At 38.7% G+C, this 21,194-nt stretch overlaps 3 protein-coding genes across 5 annotated transcripts in view; 1 reads left to right on the top strand and 2 right to left on the bottom strand.

The window, feature by feature from the left end:
- LOC307187977 (kelch-like protein 23) overlaps nucleotides 1-12,316 on the bottom strand; it is a 51,798-nt gene extending 39,482 nt beyond the window's left edge. The window contains exon 1 of the mRNA XM_079924594.1: nucleotides 12,249-12,316. The gene's annotated coding sequence lies outside the window, so the exon portion shown is untranslated. The remainder of the gene's footprint in view (nucleotides 1-12,248) is intronic.
- On the bottom strand, nucleotides 1,719-15,134 carry PHOSPHO2 (phosphatase, orphan 2). 3 transcript variants are annotated; one of them, XR_013828774.1, is made up of 4 exons: nucleotides 14,996-15,134; nucleotides 14,502-14,539; nucleotides 12,249-12,423; nucleotides 1,719-2,367 (listed from the first exon to the last, which is right to left on the bottom strand). XR_013828774.1 is itself a non-coding variant. In XM_079924599.1 (3 exons), exon 3 carries the CDS (start codon nucleotides 9,811-9,813, stop codon nucleotides 9,088-9,090), a length of 726 nt encoding a protein of 241 aa, XP_079780725.1. In that variant the 5' UTR covers nucleotides 9,814-9,839; nucleotides 14,502-14,539; nucleotides 14,996-15,019; the 3' UTR covers nucleotides 8,327-9,087. The 3 variants fall into 3 exon arrangements, 2 of the variants coding, with proteins under 2 accessions (XP_079780725.1, XP_079780724.1); XM_079924599.1 differs by lacking the exons at nucleotides 1,719-2,367; nucleotides 12,249-12,423 and adding an exon at nucleotides 8,327-9,839 and having other exon boundaries at nucleotides 14,996-15,019; XM_079924598.1 differs by lacking the exons at nucleotides 1,719-2,367; nucleotides 14,502-14,539; nucleotides 14,996-15,134 and adding an exon at nucleotides 8,327-9,839 and having other exon boundaries at nucleotides 12,249-12,387.
- Nucleotides 15,135-15,428: 294 nt separating this feature from the next.
- CFAP210 (cilia and flagella associated protein 210) overlaps nucleotides 15,429-21,194 on the top strand; it is a 36,745-nt gene continuing 30,979 nt past the window's right edge. Inside the window, exons 1-2 of the mRNA XM_079924595.1 lie at nucleotides 15,429-15,531; nucleotides 20,390-20,616. Of these exons, the coding sequence (XP_079780721.1) occupies nucleotides 15,468-15,531; nucleotides 20,390-20,616 (291 nt within the window). The 5' untranslated portion in view covers nucleotides 15,429-15,467. The remainder of the gene's footprint in view (nucleotides 15,532-20,389; nucleotides 20,617-21,194) is intronic.

The raw sequence follows: 21,194 nt of genomic DNA, 5'->3' as shown, positions 1-21,194 counted from the left end.
ATTACCTGGGGGGAAATATTTTGGATCTGTGGCTTTAAGAGTAGTGGTATTCTGTACGTACAATATCTCTTCACTTGATCCACAAATAAAACATATGGACTTTTAGGCATTAAGTAGTTCTCAAACAGGGATTATTGGCAAAGTCTAGAGATGTTTTTGGTTGTCACAACTTGCCAGGAGGACTGCTAATGGCATCTAGTGAGTAGAGGTCAGGAATGCTGCTATCCTACAAAGCGCACGAAACACATATTCCTCCCCCAGCCCCCAGCAAGAAATTATCCAGCCTAAAAGCCTATAGTGCCAAAGTCAAGAAAGCCTATACCAGGTCCCGCTCTAGCAGTTAATTTCTGTGTCCAGTAATTCCTCTTTGGTGATCAAGTGCATAGGAGCTGGGTTAGGCTATCCTGTGGCAAGTAAGTCTGCACATCATCACATTTTGGCTGCTCATTTAGAGGGCCAGGTTGGACTCAGTTTTAGGGTTGAATTGACTTTCAGATTATTTCTATGGCACCCAGACTTGACCTATAAGCCAGGCAAGACTGCTTTCTGGCTTTTATTGTCCTTATAGGAAATGGTGCTAGATTCAGCAGGTTAGGCAATCAAGAGGCATCTAAATATTTGAAGTATTTCATCTTTGAGTGTATTAGAAAAACGAATCTCAACTCCCACCCCAGACCGATTGGAAACAATTTGCATTTTAACATGATCCACAGAGAAGCACTGTTCTAATATACATTGAGGAAAAAAGGAAGAGAGAAGAAAGACAATGCTTATATGAGCAAAATGAGATAGATAACCAGTGTCTTGATCCTTGAATATAGTACTGTGTCCAGTTCAGGGACAATCTTACAGAGGACCGTCAGTAGGTCAGAGGAGAGTTATGAAAATAAAAACTGCTTTCTGAGGATCAGATAAGGAAATCATAGTTATTTTGCTCAAAGACAAGAAAACTAAGCAACATGAAGAGTTCAAACTTGTGATCTATTAATATGCTAAAAATTAAAAGGCTGACCCCCACATGGTTTTGTGGTAAAATGAAAACCTCCTTCTAAAGGCCTTAAAAATAGGATGACTTAACTTTACTTAGAGGATAGATTTTAAAAGCTCTTTGTAGCGAAACCTAGAAAGCACTTAAATTCATAATGATTTTAGGATTACAGAATTTTAGAACTGGAAGGTAGTTAGGGATAAAACTCACTCAGTCTAGTCATTTTACAGAAAATAAAATGAATTCCAGAGAAGAAAAATAATTCACCAAAGTCACAGAGCAACTTAGCAGTTAGAGCTGGGACTAGAATTCAGGTCTCTTGACTCAACATCACCTAGTTTTGAAGAATTCTTTTATTACTTAGTTCTGTGACCTCACCAAGCTTGTTTTCTTATATAAAAAAATTGGAGAAATATTCCTATTTTGAAAGATTTTAAGATAAAATGAGTTTATACTTAAATTATGTATGTAGTAATGCTTATCCCTTCCTAATATACTAACCATGTCACACTTCAGTACTGTCCTCTTATTTTACTATAGGAGTTCCTTAAAGGACAGGGATCTTTCCTCTCTCCCTCCCTCCCTTCCTTCCCTCCTTCCTCTTTACAATTCTATCAATTTTTTACCTCTTCATTCCATTTAAATTGCAAAAAAATGTGAATTTAGATTTAAGATTTTAATCTTAAACAATATTTATTAATACAGGTAAATACTTATAGTTTTAAGTGGCAAAAGCAATATAACAATTATAAGAATAATCCATCTACGTCAAAGAGCACATATATATACATATACACCTATATGCATATATACACAGACACACACACACATACATATATACAAACACCTTTGGAGAAAATTCTGAAAGGATTTGGTGTATGGTGACATTATGAGCAATCAGTTTGCAAATGTTACCCAAGCAGTGAAGAAGCACTGGGGCCTTTGGACTGTAAGCAGTTCTTGGTAAAGCTTTTATCTGGAAGTTGCTGGAGAAGGTCTGGGCACAGATCTGGCTTCATGTGTGACCTGTGCAACCAGAAGGCCCCACTCTTGGTTTAATGCTTTGCTGTCTTGAAATTTTTAATAATCTTTGAACAAGAGGTGCCTCATTTTCACTGTGTTCTGGGTCTCTCAAATTATGCGGTCAGTCCTGTCTGAGCAGCTCAGCTCTGGCCCATTCACTGGTAGATGGTTGCAGGGTGCGCTCTATCTCTCAGGAGGTCTTGATTTCTTTAAATTTGTTTTTCTTTTTAAAAAAGTACAGTCATATTATAAAAAATTAGAAAATGGATTAGCAGAAAAAATTAAGTCATCCTCGAAACTCTCAAAGGCAGAGACATTTTCATAAGCATCTCTTCATACATCACGATGTTCAGTGTCTAGTCAGAAGAATAAAAAGCGATTCATTACTTTTGAGTATGAATTGCCAAACATAATTACAAAATAGGTATGTGTATGAAAATTAGGCAATTCCTTGAGATTAGCTTTTGTGTTAGTTTTTTATTGCTATGTAACAAATTACTACAAATTTAGCAGTTTAAAACAACACAAAAACATTGTCACAAATATCTGTAGGTCAGAAATCTGGGCATGGTGTGAGTGGGTTCTCTGCTCAGGGTCTCACCAGGCTGAAATCAAGGTGCCAGCCTGGGCTGTGTTTCTCATCTGGGGCTCACAGTCCTCTTCCAAACTCAAATGTTTGGTGGTAGAATTCGTTTCCTTGCAGTTAATTGTAGGATTGTGGTCCCTGTTTCTTTGCTGGCTGTCAGCCAGGGGCTGCTCTCAGCTCCAGAGGCTGTCAGCATTCCTTACTATATGCCTTCTTCCATCTTTAAACCAACCATGGCACGTTGAATCTTTCTTGGGCTTTGAATCACTGACTTCCTTTTCCGCTACCAGCCAGGAAAACTCTCTGCTTTTAAAGGGCTCGTGTGTTTAGGTCAGGTCCACCGGACAATCTATTTTAAAGTCAATTGTGCCATAAAACATAACCTAATCATGGTAGTAAAATACATCAGATTCACAGTACTGGGTATTATGCTCGGCATGTACACAAGGGTGTGGGAAATCTCAAGGGACCGTTTTAGAATTCTGCCTACCACGGCTATCCTAGAATCTCGTGTGAAGAACACGAGGTTCCTCTACCTCTCTATTCAATAGTCTTCTTCAATTCCCATTTTTAACTCTAGCATCTCTATTTTATAAGTTCACAGTTCAGCACAGTAAAACTGGTCACAAAGAATTTGCTTAGCTATGAGGGGAACACAAAGATTCTTTTGTTTTCAAAGGAAAAATTTTAGAGAACAAGAGTCTTACATTTTATTGTAAAAAGCCTAGTGTGTATCAATATATTTGTTTCATTAACTCTAACATAATCTAATGAGACAATAAGGCACATATTAAATTTAGATATGCTTACATTTTAAAATAAAAATTAAGACCAGATTATCTAGAAAGAATAAAACATAAGATTTAGAAAAGATTAACACAATTTAATGCCAACATGTTTGTATTTTCCATATATGAAGTACTCAGGAAAAAGATAAGCAGAACACAAGACCCTATAGATAAATGAGCAAAGGACATGTCCAGACATTTAAAAAGAGGAAACAGAACAGACTAAAAGTTGGACTTCAGTGAACTAACATTGAGTGCATCGTATGTGTGTGAGGTGTTGGCATATATGACAAGTACAGGGCTGCTATTCAGACACAGGAACTGTTATGTCTGTGGCCAGAATCCATTCTTGTTTGGTGCTTCTGTTCTGATTGGTTGGTGCCTGTATTGCAGTGGTTGCATGTCGCAACTAAAGATCCCCCATGCCGCAGCAAAGATCCCAAGTTCCACAACTAAGACCTGGTGCAGCCAAATAAATAAATAAATAAAATTGAAAAAAAAAGAAACTTGAGGTGTTGAGAGGCTAGTAATTTACCCAATCCAGGGCTAGAATTCAAATTCAGGTCTTTTAATCTAGAGCAGAGCTTTTAATCACCATGTTACATTAGGAATGAAAAATGAGATACTACAATTTCTGTTCCTGGAGGAACTGGGATTGGACTAACCATTCCACTGTAAACAATAAGAAAACTGGGCAAAGTATATGAAATAGCAGTTTTCAGGCACTGGACAACAGGCAGTGCAGGAATGTGATCCCTGAGAGAAGGGAAACAGATGAAGTGAGCCCTATAATTGCCTGCATTTCTGCCTGGAGACATTTCCCAGCCTGAGGTGCGGGGAGGGAGAATCCCAAGCGGACCATGGTAGTCTCACCGAGTTGAGGAGATGGAGATAAGTTTGGGGAGGCACAATTGGCTTTTTGTAGGACAGAGCTAAATGGAGAGAGAGTTTCAGAAATCTGTAAGAGGGGTTGTCCCCATGAGTCTATGGCTGGATACTAAGACACAGGCATAGGGTGAAATACTATAAGTCTGGGCAAAGAATGATCCCAAGAACTATAAATCAAATAATTCCCAGAGTTCACATAGAGCTTGAGGATAACTGAGTTCCAATCAGAGCCAGAGAAGCACATGGTTTTACACATTGGGGAACAAAGAAGGAAAGGGGACAAACAATGCTTATGTTAAAAAGGCAAAAGAAAAAAAAAAAAGACGGATAGAGGAATGGACAGGTATGTGATAAAACAAGCAGAGTAAAATGTTCTTTGGGTTTTTAAAAACTATTTATTTATTTATCTATTTGGCTGTGTTGGGTCTTAGTTGCGGCATGCGGGCTCCAGAGTGCGCAGGCTTGGTAGTTGCAGAGCGTCGGCTGTAGAGCATGCAGGCTTAGTTGCGCCGCAGCATGCGGGACCTTAGCTGCCTGACCAGGGATCAAACCCGCGTCCCCTGCCTTGGAAGGAAGATTCTTAACTACTGGACCACCAGGGAACTCCCCAGAGTAAAATACTAATGGTAAAATCTAGACAGTAGATATCCATGTGTTGACTGCAAATTAAAGGATTAATACGGGAGTATTATGAAAAATTTTATGCCCATAAATTTCACAACTTACATGAAATGGACAAAGTCCTTGAGAGACACCATGGTGGTTTAAAAGCATGTCCAACACCATGGTGGTTTAAAAGTACCTCCACTGAAAGGTAGAGCCTAATTCCCCTCCTTTTGATTGTGGGCCTCTGTATTGTTGTGTTTTTTTTTTAACATTTTTTTTTTTGATGGGGACTATTTTTAAAGTCTTTATTGAATTTGTTATAATATTGCTTCTGTTTTATGTTTTGGTTTTTTGGCTGCGAGCCATGTGGTATCTTAGCTACCCAACTGGGGATCGAACCCACACCCCCTGCATTGGAAGGCGAAGTCTTAACCACTGGACCGCCAGGGAAGTCCCTGTATTCTGTTTTAGAATACAAATAGAATATAGTGGAATGGATGGTGTTTGATTTCTGAGACTAGGTCACTAAGGCATCATGGTTTCCTCTTTGCCCTCTCTCTTGGATTGGTCACTTGGCAGGAAACCATGTCTTCAGGACATTCAAGCAACTCTCTAGAGATGCCCATGTGGTTGGAAATTGAGGCCTCCTGCCAGCAATCAGCAGCAAATTGAGATTCCTGATAACAATCAGTGAGGAACTGAGGTCTCCTGCCAAAAGCCATGTGAGTCAGCCACCTTGCAAGCAGAGCCTTCAGCTCTAGTCAAGCTTTCGTATGACTAGAGCCCTAGCTGACATCTTGCCCTATTAGAGATCCTGAGCCAGAACAATCCAGTTAAGGGCTCTTCAATTCCTGAGCCACAGAAACTGTGAGATAATGAATGCTTAGTTTTAAGCTGTTAAATTCTCAGGTAACTTACTATGCAGCAAGAGATAACAAATACAGTCACAAACTACCAAAGCTTACTCAAGAAAACTATACAACCTTTACCTATAATCTACAAAAGAAATCAAACTAGTAGTTAAAACCGTCCAGCAAAGAAAACTCCGGGCTTAGATGGCGTCCTTGAATTCTATCAAACATTTAAGAAAAAAATAGTATCAGCTGTTAGTTTAATTGTTGCTCCTTTCAATGTCATCTTTTTTTTTTTCCCTCTAGCTATCTGATGCTTTTTCCATCATTGGTTATTGGCAGTTTTACAAGAATGTGATTTCATGCGGTTTTCATTTTATTTTCCTGTTTGGGGTTCATGAGGGCTCTTGAATCTGTGGTTTGATGTATTTCGGCAACTTTGTAACGTTCTCATTCTCTCTTAAAATATTGCTTGTTTCATTTTCTTTCTCCTCTCTTTCTGGGATACCAATTTCCTATGTTAGATCTTGCTATATCTTCTATGTCTTAATTTCTCTTCTGTATTTTCATTGTTTTGTTTCTTTCTGCATTATTCTGGATATTTTCTTCGAACTTGTATTTATTCACTAACTCTCTTCAGCTATGCCTGTTTTATTGTCAAATCCATCCATTAAGATTCTAATTTCAGTCATGTTATTTGTCAGTTCTAGTATTTCCATATTGTTTATGTAATTTTCAGTTCTTTGCCAAAATTCTCATAAGTTTAGTTTGTGTCTGTAAACTCCAATACTTGGAGGTCATGCAGATCTATTTAAATAAAAACTTCTGCTGGTGTTCATTTATATCTCTTGGTGTAGCTACTTTTTACTATGTGCTTTACAATGTACTTACAAAACTGTTCAGATTTTGAGGCCTATTGCATTAATTTTCTATTGCTGCTAACAGTTTTACCACAAACTTAGCATCTTCAAACAGACATTTATTATCTCATAGGTTCCGTGGGTTAAGAGTGCAAGCACAGCTCAAAGGGCCTCTGTTTCAGGGTCTTACAAGGCTAAATCAAGGTGTCAGCCTGAGCTGTGATCTCAGCTGAGGTTCCACTATGAAAGGATCCACTTCCAAACTTACATGGTTGCAGTATTCAGTTCCCTGCAGACTGTTGGACCAAGGACCTACTTCTTGCTTTTGGCTAGAGACCACCCTCAGTTGCTTGCCATGTGGCCCTCTCTGAAGGCCAGTTCACAACATGGCAGCTTGCTTCTTTAAAATTAGCAAGGGAGAGAGTTCCCTAACAAGATGGGCATAAGGATCTGATGTAATATAATCATATACACATAAATGATACAGCCCATCATCTTTGTGGTATTGCATTAATTAGAAGCAAGTCCTAGATCACCTTCTCCACACATACACTTCCCCCCCCACACACACAGAGAATACGAGCTTATAGGGATCATGGGGGGTTACCTTAGAGTCTGCCCACCATACTAAGGATATTAATTTCCTCTAAGAGAGTTCAGATTTGCTTTAGTCAAGCACCTGGGAGTTCTAAAAATCTTGGATAACTTCAGTCCAATTTCAGGGATTGAGAGTATTCAAAGGTGAGCTGCCTGTTCAAGCTCCTTCCCTCACATCAACTTTCTGGCCAGCAAGGAGGACAGTGAGAGAGAAGGTTGCACCCTCATTTAAATTTCACTGGCCAATACTTAGTCACAATGCTCCTTCCTAACTGCAAGGAAGGATGAAAAATATAGCTTTTATTTCAGATGGTCATATGCCTGGGAAAAATAGAAAGAAGTAGAGTACAAAATTGAGGTAAGTGCAACTAGTGGACTCTACCAAAGATGGTTAATAGGTAGATTATATTTTTAAATTTATTCCCTGAGAGATTAGTCTTATATTTTACTTTCTTTGGTATTTATTTCCAAAGTATGTCTAGCAGTTACAGATCTTTAAAATAAGCCTAATGCTTAGTTCACATAAGAATACACTACTTCCAAATCAGTTAATTTTAGAGATAGGGATGCAGTATCTATTGCCCAAGTGTTCATTAATTTCACACTTTCCTTTTGAAATGAAATACAAATTAATGTTCTTCAAGTATTTTAAATTTATATCATTATTACAGACTGTAACTCCAGAATGCTGATTTAATCAGTATGTTATTTCTGTTTGGCAATGAAATATTGAGTGATACAATATATAGCTTGTAGGAATACTCAACATTTAAGAAACTGTTTCATATAGGGATATTAGAAAAATATCAGCTGACCTAGAAAGCTGTACAGTACTGTGTTAATTTCTAGGCTCACATGTTTTAGGCATAAATATCCCTTACGTAATAATGTTAGGATTTTCTTTTCCATATAGAAAGCTCCAGAAACAAAAATGTTCAATGTAATTTTGTGGGAAAAAAATTGGTACTCTATTTTTTTCCAGGTTGAAAAAGTAAACTTTGTATTGCTTTAAATTAATAGGTTAGATTACGTTGAAACACTTACTCTTTTTTTAAATTTTATTTATGAAACACTTACTCTTATACATTGTGATTTCTCTACAAGTTGAGGCCAGTAACAAATTATAAATTATGCAAGCAAAAAAAAAATAATATTTTCATTTTTAGTAGTTGTAGATCAAGTAATTTGGACCAGATCTTCTACAGAGTACATCGGGAAAAGTTGATAGCTGAACACAATTTTTAAAATATCTGCTTAAAGACATGAGAGAGCTGACAATAACTGTCGGCTAAGGAAGCACAGAAACTTAGGTAGGTGAGCTTCTTTTCCGTGAAAGGGTTGGCCAATTCTGTAAGTGATATCTGACATACTGAGTGGCTATCTTGACAGTCTTCGTGGGACCCAGGTGAAGCGGTATTGGAGTATGAGGGCTGCAGTGATAAACCCCTCCCCTTACTTTGAATAGGATCCCAAAAGGCTGTCCATCATGAGTAAGAGTGATTCAGAAGCAAACAGGCCTTCAAAGGCCTGTTTATGAATATGACCATCTGAAATAAAAGCTATATTTTTCATCCTTCCTTGCAGTTAGGAAGGAGCATTGTGACAATGTATTGGCCAGTGAAATTTAAATGAGGGTGCAACCTTCTCTCTCACTGTCCTCCTTGCTGGCCAGAAAGTTGATGTGAGGGAAGGAGCTTGAACAGCAATCTTGGATCATAAGTTGGAAGTCAAGTGCTGAGGTTGGTAAAGCAACACAGAAACTTTGAGATACTTAACTCTGAAATTCTTTTAAGTGAGAGGGAAAACTTTTTTTCTTTTTTTAAAGCCACTGTTATTTGGGGTTTTAGTTTTATGCTGCTGTATTTAATCTTAACTGATACACATTTCAATTATTGGCGTATTACTCCTTTATTAGAAATTGTAAATGAGAAATTATTTCAACACCTGAAGACCAAGATACAACAGAAGACTCCATAGGCTCAAGATTTTGAGACATCTTAGAAAGAGTTTTCTGTAAAGTATATCCTTTCCGTGGCATGGCAACATCATTCTTCTTTAAAAAGGTTACTGGACAGACATCGTTTCCGCCATCACCTATATAAACAATTCGTGTATAATTCACTCCTCGTTGTAACTGTTTACCTACAAATTCTACCAAAACTACATTTTTGCAAAGATTTGGGGGGCACCTAGTGCAAGAATGAGCATGATAATTTTCCACAGTGAGATGACCATCGCTGTCAAAAGCTGCTGGATTTGTAAAGACTTTATCAAACACGTCATGAACATTGCTAGCTTCTAAAACCCAATCTATGAAGACTGAATTTGAATCTGAAATAATGATGCAGTCAAATTTATCCTTGTTCTTTCTTATAAAGTTTAAAAGTTCCACCATCCCTGGAGTGAAAGGCATTGATATCATTGCTCTTTTCATTTCATCTTCTCTTACACCTTTATCTCCCAAATACTTAAAGACTCTGCCCATAAATTCTGTCCAAAATCCTTTTTCATAAGAATCTTGTAGTTCAATAGGAAGCTTTTTCTCTGGAGCACACTGTACAATCCAGGTATCGCTATTATCATCTATGATTGTATTGTCAAAGTCAAAAACCAACAAAATTTTCATGGTTCCAGAAACAGATTTGGGTTACCCTGGAAAAGAAGAAATATTATTCCCTAAACATACTCGGTTCTACATATCTAGCTATAGTATCTATTTAACAAAATTACTCTTAATCTGCTGAAACAAAGGGTGAATATAAACAAGTTAAAATGACTAAGCATTCTAAGACTACCGTTTAAGCACTTTTTCCTAAGAAGCAAAGTTCATATTTGAGTATGCTAAATGAATGGAAAACAGAACATATAAAAAGGATACTCAGGGTATTACTGTGTTCCTGAGGGGGTGATTCTTTGAGCACTCAGAATTAAACTAGAGAGCAATCTAATGAGAAAAGTAATGAAACAATTATTCCCTTACACTTTAATTTAGAAAAGTTATAAAATAAGACAGAAAAAAATGTAGGCTAGTCATTCTTATTGTCTTTAAATTATCAATCACAAACTTATTAGTTTAAAAGGTTTACAATGAGCCTCATTTTAAATAATAGGTCATGTACAATACATATTCTCTGTGAACTAACCAAAACTCTGACCAAATTTAACATAATGTGAAATCTTGCAAAATTTAAATAATTTTTTAAAAAAGGTTTTTAGCTTGAAATCATCGTTGTCAATGTTATAACCAAATGGTTGCTTGATGTTGTACTTGAAAGTCTAAACAAATTACTTGAACTGGAGGTCAGTTGAATTCTTCCACACTAGAAGTAACTTTTGTTAACAATTTTCACATTTATTTATATTTTCTCTAGATAGTTTAGCTCTGGAGTACCAAATAATCTGGATATATGTGAATAATCACACTGCTTTTGATATGACAATTACTCAAGTCTCTGTTTTCATTAATAGATAATGAAGATCATTAACTTAAATCTCAAGAGAAAAGGAATGAATCAACAGATGGTATAAATGAAAATTATCATGTAAAAAAGATAATTATACAGAATTCCCAGGAAAAGCTACAATTAGTGTCTGTAAACAACAACAAAAATTTTTTTAAAGAGTAACTGTTATTTTTATAGATATCACTATATGCCAGATACTGGACTAAGAACCTTACAATCTCATCATCTGTCATAAACCCATTTAGTAGGAATTATTATTATCCTCATCTTAAAGATATATAACTGGAGCTTAAGTATTAATTAAGTTGGTTAAGTATTAGTTAAATGGCAGAGCTAGAATTTGGACTCAGGTCTGCCTGACTCCAAAGTTCATGCTTTAGTAATACACTCTAGTGCCTAAGAAATAGAATAACGACTATTAATCAGTTTAAAAATAAAATATTAAGTAGGTCATTTTGACGAAAAGATGTTTAATAACATGAAAACATTCATTAATCTCGAAGTACACACTAACCATCTGTGATCTACTTTACAACCATTCCGAAGTTTTAGCAAGAAATCCTAAAATGAAAAGTGAAGAACCCCACCAATAAGAAAAAGAAGAGATCAATTAAAAATAGAAAACATGGGGGACTTCCCTGGTGGTCCAGTGGTTAAGAATCCACCTTCCAATGCAGGGGATGCAGGTTCGATCCCTGGTCGCGGAGCTAAGATCCCACATGCTGCGGGGCAACTAAGCCTACGCACTGCAACTGCTGAGCACGGGGGCCACAACTAGAGAATGCATGTGCCGCAAACTATAGAGCCCAAGCGCTCTGGAGCCTGCGCACCACAACTAGAGAGCCTGTGCGCCACAACGAGGAGCCCACGTGCTGCAATGAAGATCCCGAGTGCTGCACATAAGACCCGATTGACACAGCCAAAAAAAAAGAAAACATGGCATTTATCTACATGTATTCTCTGGTTTATAATGATAGATAGACAGCAGGTGAAACTGAGAATGAGCTCACGACTCATATAAGAGTAAGTATTTTTTGCCTCTCAATTTAGAATATCTGGAGAATAACAAACCTAGAGGATGTATCTCCTGTTGTATGAATTTAGATGGTATAATGGTATGAAGTATTCTGATACCCTGGATCCATGAATTGCTAAATGTCTAATCCAGGTGTCCCTGATTGGCTTCCAGAGATTTAAGTGCAGAAACCACTTTCCCATAGAAACAATGTAATAAATAGCAATAAAGCACAGTTGACAATCACGTTGGTAATGCACCTAAGCACATTTTAAATTAAAATGCTTTTTAGGCATTCTGAATTTATACACAATTAAAAAAATTTTTTTCAAATGTAACTCATTATTGGTTGCAAAGTGTTTCAAACCTAGACTTAATCAGCCACAAGTTACTAAAATTCCTTCACTATTAACCTCCAAATAAGCTGTATCATAAGCCTGAAGTTAACAAAGTTCCAACTGTTAACTTAGTTCCACTGTTGACTATTAATTTCTATCTACAAGTGTACTTTTCTTAATTTCAGATCTTTTTCCATTAGTTTTTTCCCACCACTCAACATAAACCTATATTTAAAATACTTACCCAATTTAGTATTTCCAAGACAATTAATCTTACTTCAGCACGGAGCTTAGGTTAAACAGTCATGACAATCTTCAGTTTTAAACACCAGCCAGTTTCTAACCAACATTACTCCTACTCTATATGCAGGGGAAAAAGTCTTCTGATTCCAAGCAAAGGAATGGAGACTTCTTAACTCCTAAAATTAATAGAAGTAGTTAAGATATTTAAAAATTTACCTTTTCTAATATGTTTTCTCTTGCATCAGAAAAGCACCTATGGCAATGGGAGGAATAAAATTTTGTTTAAACAAAAACCTTAAATACAAAACAGGGAATGTTATGTGAATATAAACTCTTATTCAGTGGATAAAATCACAGGTGTTAGGCTGATTATGTTAAGATTTCCAGATTCCAGTTTTTCTTTTTACTTATTAAATAATAGACAAATACCACATTCTGTTGTCAATAAACTTTCAAAGATTTAGTGCTGTACTTGAAATAAAAATGTCTCCAAAAATTAAGGATGTGTAGAAAGATTTAGTGAAAGTGAATCTATTTTGAAATCAGTTTGTTAAAATGCCAGAAGCAGTTATTAACTGTTCTCTCCAGAAGCATGTAAAGTATATATTTTGTATGTCTGCAATGTTTCCAGGGTCTAACAATAGCCTATGTGCTTTTTTACAATAATGAAAACTAGAACCTACATAGACATCCAAGAATAGGGGATTGCTTAAATAAGATATGTGCATGATAGCCATATAACAGACCATTTAGTGAGTAAAAGGTTAAGATGTTCAAATTAAACAAACAAGTCACAAAACAATGTTTACAGTATAATCTCATTTTTGCTTTTAAAAAAGAAATGTCTGTATACAGTGGTAGCATCAATTGCAGTGCATTCTTTTCCTACGCTGATTTTGTAATAAAATATTTTCCCCGGAATAATTTAAGCTCTGTTTCAGATCAAAGTGCATATGCTACCTTCTTAATTTCACAACAAAGAAAAAAAATGAGTGGTGGCCATGGAGGGTAAATAACTAATTCTAGATACACTTGGCTGTAAAGATCCATGGATTAGAGTTAGAACCAGGTGTTGTAAGTCAAAGGATACCTGAACACTACGCCAAACTGGCAAATTACTGACACCAAATATTGTAAGATTCAATAATTTTTGTAACCAATTTAGTTAAAATTCCACAGAATTTTTGTTAGGAGGTAATCTCCATGGGTCTCTAGTGGCTCTGCATATCTTACAAGGTACTCTCTGCCCTTTGCTCTGGATATCGTCTCAAAAATGTATGTAAGGGCTTCCCTGGTGGCGCAGTGGTTAAGAATCCACCTGCCAATGCAGGGGACACAGGTTCCAGCCCTGGTCCTAAGAAGATCCCACATGCTGTGGAGCAGCTAAGCCCATGAGCCACAACTACTGAGCCTGTGCTCTAGAGCCCGTGAGCCACAACTACTGAGTCCACGTGCCACAACTACTGAAGCCTGCACACCTAGAGCCCGTGCTCCACAACAAGAGAAGCCACCACAATGAGAAGCCCACGCCCCACAAAGAAGAGTAGCGTGGCTCACTGCAACTAGAGAAAGCTCGCGCGCAGCAACGAAGACCCAATGCAGCCAAAAATAAATACGTAAAAAAATAAATAAATTTATTTTTAAAAATGCATGTATAGTGAACAGTCTTGAAAGGCATGCTTATTGTCCATTATAATAAAGATCTGGATGCCCTAAGCTCAGGGTTCCTGTCCTGTAATGCAACACACTCCATGTGCAGGTGCCTTCTGGCACTCTTTGCAACATCCTGTGGCAACTGGGGCAAAATTACTGATATTCTGGCTACTGCTACTGCTGTAATTCATCACTGTTCTAGGGGTCTGCATCTTCTACAGAACGGTGGCAGCCTAAGTTGTCAGCATGCATGCAAGTAGGGTAAAATCTCTGACTCTTCCCAGTTCTTGACTTTTTTTTTTTTTTTTTTGGCGGTATGCGGGCCTCTCACTGTTGTGGCCTCTCCCGTTGCGGAGCACAGGCTCTGGACGCGCAAGCCCAGAAGCCATGGCTCACGGGCCCAGCCGCTCCGCGGCATGTGGGATCTTCCCGGACCGGGGCATGAACCCGTTTCCCCCGCATCGGCAGGCGGCCTCTCAACGACTGCGCCACCACGGAAGCCCAACGTTTTTAAAACTATGATTCCAAAAAACCACCAATGTTGTATGTGCAAAAACTATATTTCTGCCAACAAATATTTTATTAATCCTTTCATACTTACCAGCATTATTACGATGGATCGATCATCTGATAGAAAACCTGAAGAAAAACAGTACAACTATGTGTTAGAACTTCAGTGATTAAAAATCTTACCTCCTTTCATATTGAGCAACTCCAGTTTGATGCCTAATGTGTATGTGTCATAGCCAACCACCTTGTAATGTAATCATTTGTACCTCGACGTGTTAGAAAAGGATCTTTTGAAACGTAGCCCATATTCACTCTTAACAGGCTTTTGTGTCCTTAGAGGTCTGATTGGTCCTCCAAATACATTCAATTTACTATACTGTATTTACCGAGCAATTAAAGATATCTTAAAGGCTCTAACATGAATGTTATAATCCAAGTATTAACATTGCGATTTAAAAAAAAAAAAGAAAACTAAGCCCCGTCTAGCCCAGATCATGCGTCAGAAACCAAAATATTTAAAAACAGATTTTCTGTCAATTAATCCCTGAGTTTCTATAGTTGAGGGAGGAGGGCTTTGCCGTTCACCTTCCCCCGCGAGGTCTGTGGGTCACACACGCCAAGCCCAGGCCTCGCTCTCCCGCACACCTGCCGGGTACATCCAGAAGCCAGGGGCAGGGACCTAGTCGGGTGTCGTTTCCCGAGAGGCGCACGTTGGATGCCGATGGGAGCACCAGGCCGGGCCCAACCGGGTCCCAGGGCTCGTCACTGACCCAGGCCAGAGACCCGCAGCCGTTCTGGCCTCGGCGCCGCTTCCGAGGGCTCTGTCCTCCCGCCCACTCCGGACGCCTGCGCCTGCGGGGGAGGACCGCCCCACTCGCACGCCTGGCCTTGACTTCCCGCGCAGGCGCATCCTCCCTTCTCCGGCACCACAGCCCACAGCTGCGCGTTCTTCGTTCCTCGGCTACGACTGTTGTCACTTCCGGCGGCGTTGCTAAGCAACTGCGCGGTTTAGCGGAAACTTCGGCGTCGGAAACGCCTTTTTAAGTCTGAGAGCGCCATGGGTACCTCAGAGATGCTGGTGCGGCTCGGAAGGCGCTGTGGACGGGCCAAGGAAAGCACGGGTGAGCTAAAATGGTCCATCCCACCACAGGGATTGTTTCTGGTCTCCAGGCATGGAGTGAGAGGCGAGCGTGCCTTTCCTTCTGAAACGGGCTCCACCAAGCCAAAAACAGCACCGTGGGCATCGTCGGGCTCTGTGTAAATTAGACAGTTTTGCCCTTGGATGAATGGGTAGGTGGGGAAAGTATACAGAAATAAGGTAGAGAAAAAGAAGTCAGAGACTCCCAGTTGACCAGCTGGCCCGATATTCAGGCTGTGCCGTTGCCGGTCCAAGAGTCTGGTGTTTGCTGAATTTTCTCGCACTTAAGCTTTGTTATTCATTGAGTGAATCGGAATGTATTTTGGAAATATCAGTGACCTCATTGGAGTCTTGACTCTGCTGTGAACCTACTGAGTACTCTAAGGAAAGTGTCTGAAGGAAAATCTCAATTTCTTCAACTAAAATGAAAGTAAGGTCTCATCCTAAGGCTTATACTTTGATAGAGTGTGAAAATAATGCTACTTAAGGTATTGTAATTCACATGACCTTTTATAAAAATTTGATTTTGTAATAGAAGTAGCCTAGTGAGACATTTAAAGATCTCTTTATTAATTCCAGTGATTTTAGTTTCTTAAGATTGTAAATTCCCAATTAATGTTCTCATGGTGACAGAACCTTGGGAACTTGGACTATCTTCATGTCATCTCCTGAGCTTCTGTAGCAATAGAGTCCCTTGTGCCAAATGCTGAGTGAGAGCCAGCCAGTCTCCCATCAAGTGGACACTAGTGGGTATTTATGCTGTGGAGGGCTTAAGAAGTAGCAGCAGAGGGTCATGACATGTAGGAGAGAGACAGTACCCATGTGGCATGTATTGAAAAAGCAAAATTACGCTCACATATTCACTTTCCTATATATAAAGTGCTGCATTAAATCAAAAAGAACAACAGCAAAAATTGTCAAAATCAATTTTTGAGAACTCAGGAAACCAAAAGCTTGCAACAATTGGGGAGTGTTTATCAAGACAAATAACTGAATCTTGGTAAGAACAATGAGGCTTTTTGCACTTTAACTTGTTCTAGTCCCCTTCTTTCTCCCTGCCCTATGGTAGTCTAGAAAACCACTGTGATCACAGTGAAATCCAGTGGCTTAGCAGCCTGTGGAGGGAGCAAAATAGCGTTGAACCCCTTCCAAATCCCATTTCCCAGATAACTTATTATTTGAGCTGTCTGGCAGTTCCTTGGAAAGTCCCACTTGCAAGACTTGTCTTTATTTGACCTGATTCAGAGCTCACCAGTTATGTTTGTTAAAACAATCAGTGGCAATTTTTAAAAGTTTTAATTGCTTCACTTCTCCAACAGCCATTACTAGCATTGTGTGAAGGTCGCTGTGAGGTAGGAATCATGGAAATAAGACTGCCCTCTGAGAACTGAACTCTGCATCAATGGAGTAAAGCATGGATATGTGAAATCATTCATAGCTCGGAGGTCAATCAGGGCTCTCCTGATCCTCAAAGATATGAGGGAACTGGGACTTTCTTGGTGGCGCAGTGGTTAGGAATCCGCCTGCCAATGCAGGGGACATGGGTTTGAGCCCTGGTCCGGAAGACCCCACATGCTGCGGAGTAACTAAGCCTGTGCGCCATAACTACTGAGCCCGCGGGCCACAACTACTGAAGCCCGCGTGCCTAGAGCCCGTGCTCCGCAACAAGAGAAGCCACCACAATGAGAAGCCCACATACTGCAACGAAGAGTAGCCCCCGCTCGCCATAGCTAGACAAAGCCCATGTGCAGCAATGAAGACCCAACGCAGCCAAAAATAAAAAATAAACATATTTATAAGAAAAAAAAAAGATATGAGGGAACTTGGCCCAACTTTTGTTAACCTGAGATAGTAAAAAGCCTTTCCCAAACTTTCCATGGATTGTCCTATTTTTCCTGCTGCTTTTGTGGTGGTTCTCTTGGTTCTCCTCCTGTATCAGAGTTCATGAAAAGTTCTTGAATAAAATATCTCATGAATGTAGTTACTCTACAGAAGATTAAGGTGTCATGAGGGATCACATTGTTCACTACACAGCTTTTTGGCATCTTGTTTTCCTGCCACTGCTGCCAAAGCTTGCTCACCACTGTATACTTTGTAAGGAGCAGCTCCTGCCAGTATGGGCTATTTGGTCTACCCAGCCCCTTTAGTATTTTGGAAAATTAAATTGTCTCCATTTTATTTCACATCTTAAAGAATTAGAATGACTCTTGGGTCAGAGAAAGAAAAGCATATTTTTTTTCATAAATTTATTAATTTATTTTTGGCTGTGTTGGGTTTTTGTTGCTGCGTGTGGGCTTTGTCTAGTTGTGGTGAGCTGGGGCCACTCTTCGTTGCGGTGCGTGGGCTTCTCATTGCAGTGGCTTTTCTTGTTGCAGAGCACAGGCTCTAGGTGCAGGGGCTTCAGTAGTTGTGGCACACGGCCTCAGTAGTTGTGGCTCATGGGCTGTAGAGCACAGGCTCAGTAGTTGTGGCACACAGGCTCAGCTGCTCTGTGGCATGTGGGATCTTCCCAGACCAGGGCTCGAACCCGTGTCCCCTGCATTGGCAGGCTGGTTCTTAACCACTGCGCCACCAGGGATGTCCAAGAAAAGCATATTAATATGCCTAACAATATGCTAATCCAAAGGCAGGTGGCTTAATCTAATGGCCTTTGTTTATGTAGCTTCTAATTGTAAGTAACACAAACCAAGTTGAGCCAGTTTAGGTGAAGCAAAGGAAAATTGTTACAAGGCTATAAGGATGTATTGGTCAGGACTCTTTGGTTACAAGTGACTGATCTAATTCACTGTAGTTAAAAGGGGAATATTTTGGCTCACATACCTGTGAATTTAGGTATAACTCGATCCAGGACACTATTCTACTTCTCAGCTTTGCTTGTCTTTATTCTGCATGTGGAGACTTGGTATATGGTAGGCAAGATGGTACCTGTGGTTCTAAACTCACATTTTAGGTTAACAACCAAATTCTCACTCCCATCAACTTTAATTCAAACCCCAAGAAGACTCTAATTGTCCTAGTAGCTTTTCTCTTAGTATCTTTCTGGAGCCACATGATTTCTTGCCTCTGCTTTTCTACTTCTGTTTCATTCTTCTAATAAAAGCAGTAAAAATAATAATAATTAATATTTATTGAGAACATATTGTGTGCCAGGCACTCTTCTAAATTCTTTACATATATTACTTCATCTGATTCTTACACCAGCTATATAAAATGAAGTAGGTACTATTAGTATTTCCATATTGCAATTAAGGGGTTAGATTTAGTGGGTTAAATAATTTTGTCTAGATTCACATAGTTCATATGTGGTGTGTTCAGAAAAGGTCCAGGTTGTCTGTCTCCAGAGTCCACACTCTTACCCACTGTGCTTTATTGCCTTTGTTAGGCCTGCGACCACCCACCATTATTCAAATGTATTTCCTATTTTGGTAAATTCTTCTCCTTACAAGTTCTACCTCCTTAAAGCAGAAGGCATTTTTTTCTGCCTCCCTTGCAGCTAGGGTGCAGGCATAAGACCAAGACTCAGCTGGTCAATTGTATGTGTGCTAGATTTACATTCTGAAGAGAGCGTATGAGGAAAGAAACAGCATGTTGAATACATTTTCTGGGGAGAGTGGCAGCAAAAGTGTACCAATTCCAGAGTACTCGTGAAGGTTCACATATATAGTGTCCAGTGGAGCAAGTTATAAGTGGGGCAAGTTGAGGTGCCTACCCAATGCCAGTTGCTGTGAATCTTCACTGGAACCTCACAATGTGGTCTGTGTGATATTTGTATGTATATCTTCTAAGGGTAACTCTCTGGCTCTCTGAGAGATTCAGTAGGCTATCTAATATCCCTTAATGAATTCCTTTTCTGCTTAAACTAGCTAGAATGAGTTTGGGTGTTTATAAGTAAGAACTTCAGTTGATTAAAAGGGTAGGAACATTTTTTAGAGAAGAGCTGTTATGAGCTCCATTGTGTCATTTAGGATGCTTGTGAATTCATTTCACTGAATACCCAGCTCAATCATGTTTAAAAATAAGGAAATTTATTTGCTCATATAACAGGAACTCCAGCCTTTGGGTCTGATTAATCTAGCAGCATAATGAAATCCTCATTGCCCCAGGGTCTTCCTTTGTTTCTTCTTTGTGTTTCACAGTTCACAGCTTCATCCTAAGGCTGCTTCCTCTTGTGGTCAAAGGATGGGTGCTTGTCTGGCCTTCATGCTTCCTCGTTCGTATCTAGCCTGAGAGTCACTCTCAGATGTCTCTCCCAGAAGTACAAGCAAGAACTTTTCTAAAAGTCTCATAACTCTTGTCCTATTTATTTTCTTACTACAGGAATAATTATTGTCAAGGGAGATGCAAGTATTCTTAAATTAATGAGGCCCACCCCAAGACTGAGACTGTAGTCAGTTCTCCAAATTACATTGCTGTTACTCAGTTAGGAAGGGGTTATATAGAGTAGACAAGTGCAATGTCTACAACCCCAAAAGATGAACATTCCCCAAAGTTATCCACTTATAAACTGCTGCTTGATTAACTTTGAAAATGCTTTTATAACAACCTGTTGGGGTAGGTATTATTGATCTCAACTTTAAAGATGTTGATACTGAGACTCCAAGAAGTTAAATGACTTGCCCAAGTTACACAGTAAGGAATTGACTAAGTAAGGACTCAAATCTATGTCTTCTGATTTCAAGGTCTTGTATACTTTCCACTTATTCCCAGCTGTTCTTAAGATAACAAGAATAAAATTATTCTTTGAAACAACTTCCACATATCATGCCAATATAGAAATGTGTGAGAAAAAATATCAAACTCTTCTCAAAAGTTTTTAATACCTATTTTAAAAAATTTATTAGAAGTAAAGAACTGTGAAGAAGATCAAGTCCTCTATCCACCTCTTCTGCCTAGCAAAGTAGATCTCCGGCAGGTCACCATAATTCCACACAATGAGTGGGAAAGGATTCGAGATAGCCTTGACAGTTTGACAAGAGAAGCAGCACGCCTTCGTGCAGAAAGAAAGGCAAAGAAAGAAATGCATTTCCGATCCCAAGAAGTGGTAAAACATTGGACTAATACATATGCAGTAAGTATTAACCACCCAGGAGTACGTGTGCACTGAAGACTTACTCTTGTTTCTTAGTGCTCTTTTATAAGTATTTTTAACATAGAAAATATCATTAAAATGCATTGAAACACATTTTCAACAGCTTTATTTAGGTATAAGTGACATACAATAACCTGGACATATTTAAAGTGTACATATTTAAGATTTGACATATTTATATAGCCCTGAAACCATTATTATAATTAAGATAATGAATATATTCATCACCATAAAAAAGTTTCCTCATACCCCATTTTATTCCCTCTCACTCCTCCCCATGCCCCCTCCGGTATCTCCAGACAACCACTGATCTGCTGTCTATTATAAATTTCACTCAGCACAATTATTTTGAAATTCTTTCATGTTTTTGTATCAATTATTCATTCATTTTTATTGCTGAGTGGTATTCCATTATATGGATATATCACAATTTGTTTATCTGCTCAGTTGTTGATAGTTTGACATCAAGCAAATATTGACGTTTGAGCTGTTTCCAATTTTTGGCTATTATAAATAAAGCTGCTTATGAACATTTGTGTATAAGTCTATGTATGGAC

Source organism: Stenella coeruleoalba (genome assembly GCF_951394435.1).
Source record: "Stenella coeruleoalba genome assembly, chromosome: 6".
In the NCBI taxonomy this organism is placed as follows: Eukaryota; Metazoa; Chordata; class Mammalia; order Artiodactyla; family Delphinidae; genus Stenella; species Stenella coeruleoalba.
Note: the sequence above shows the minus strand (reverse complement) of the source record. Positions and strands in the feature narration are given on the sequence as shown.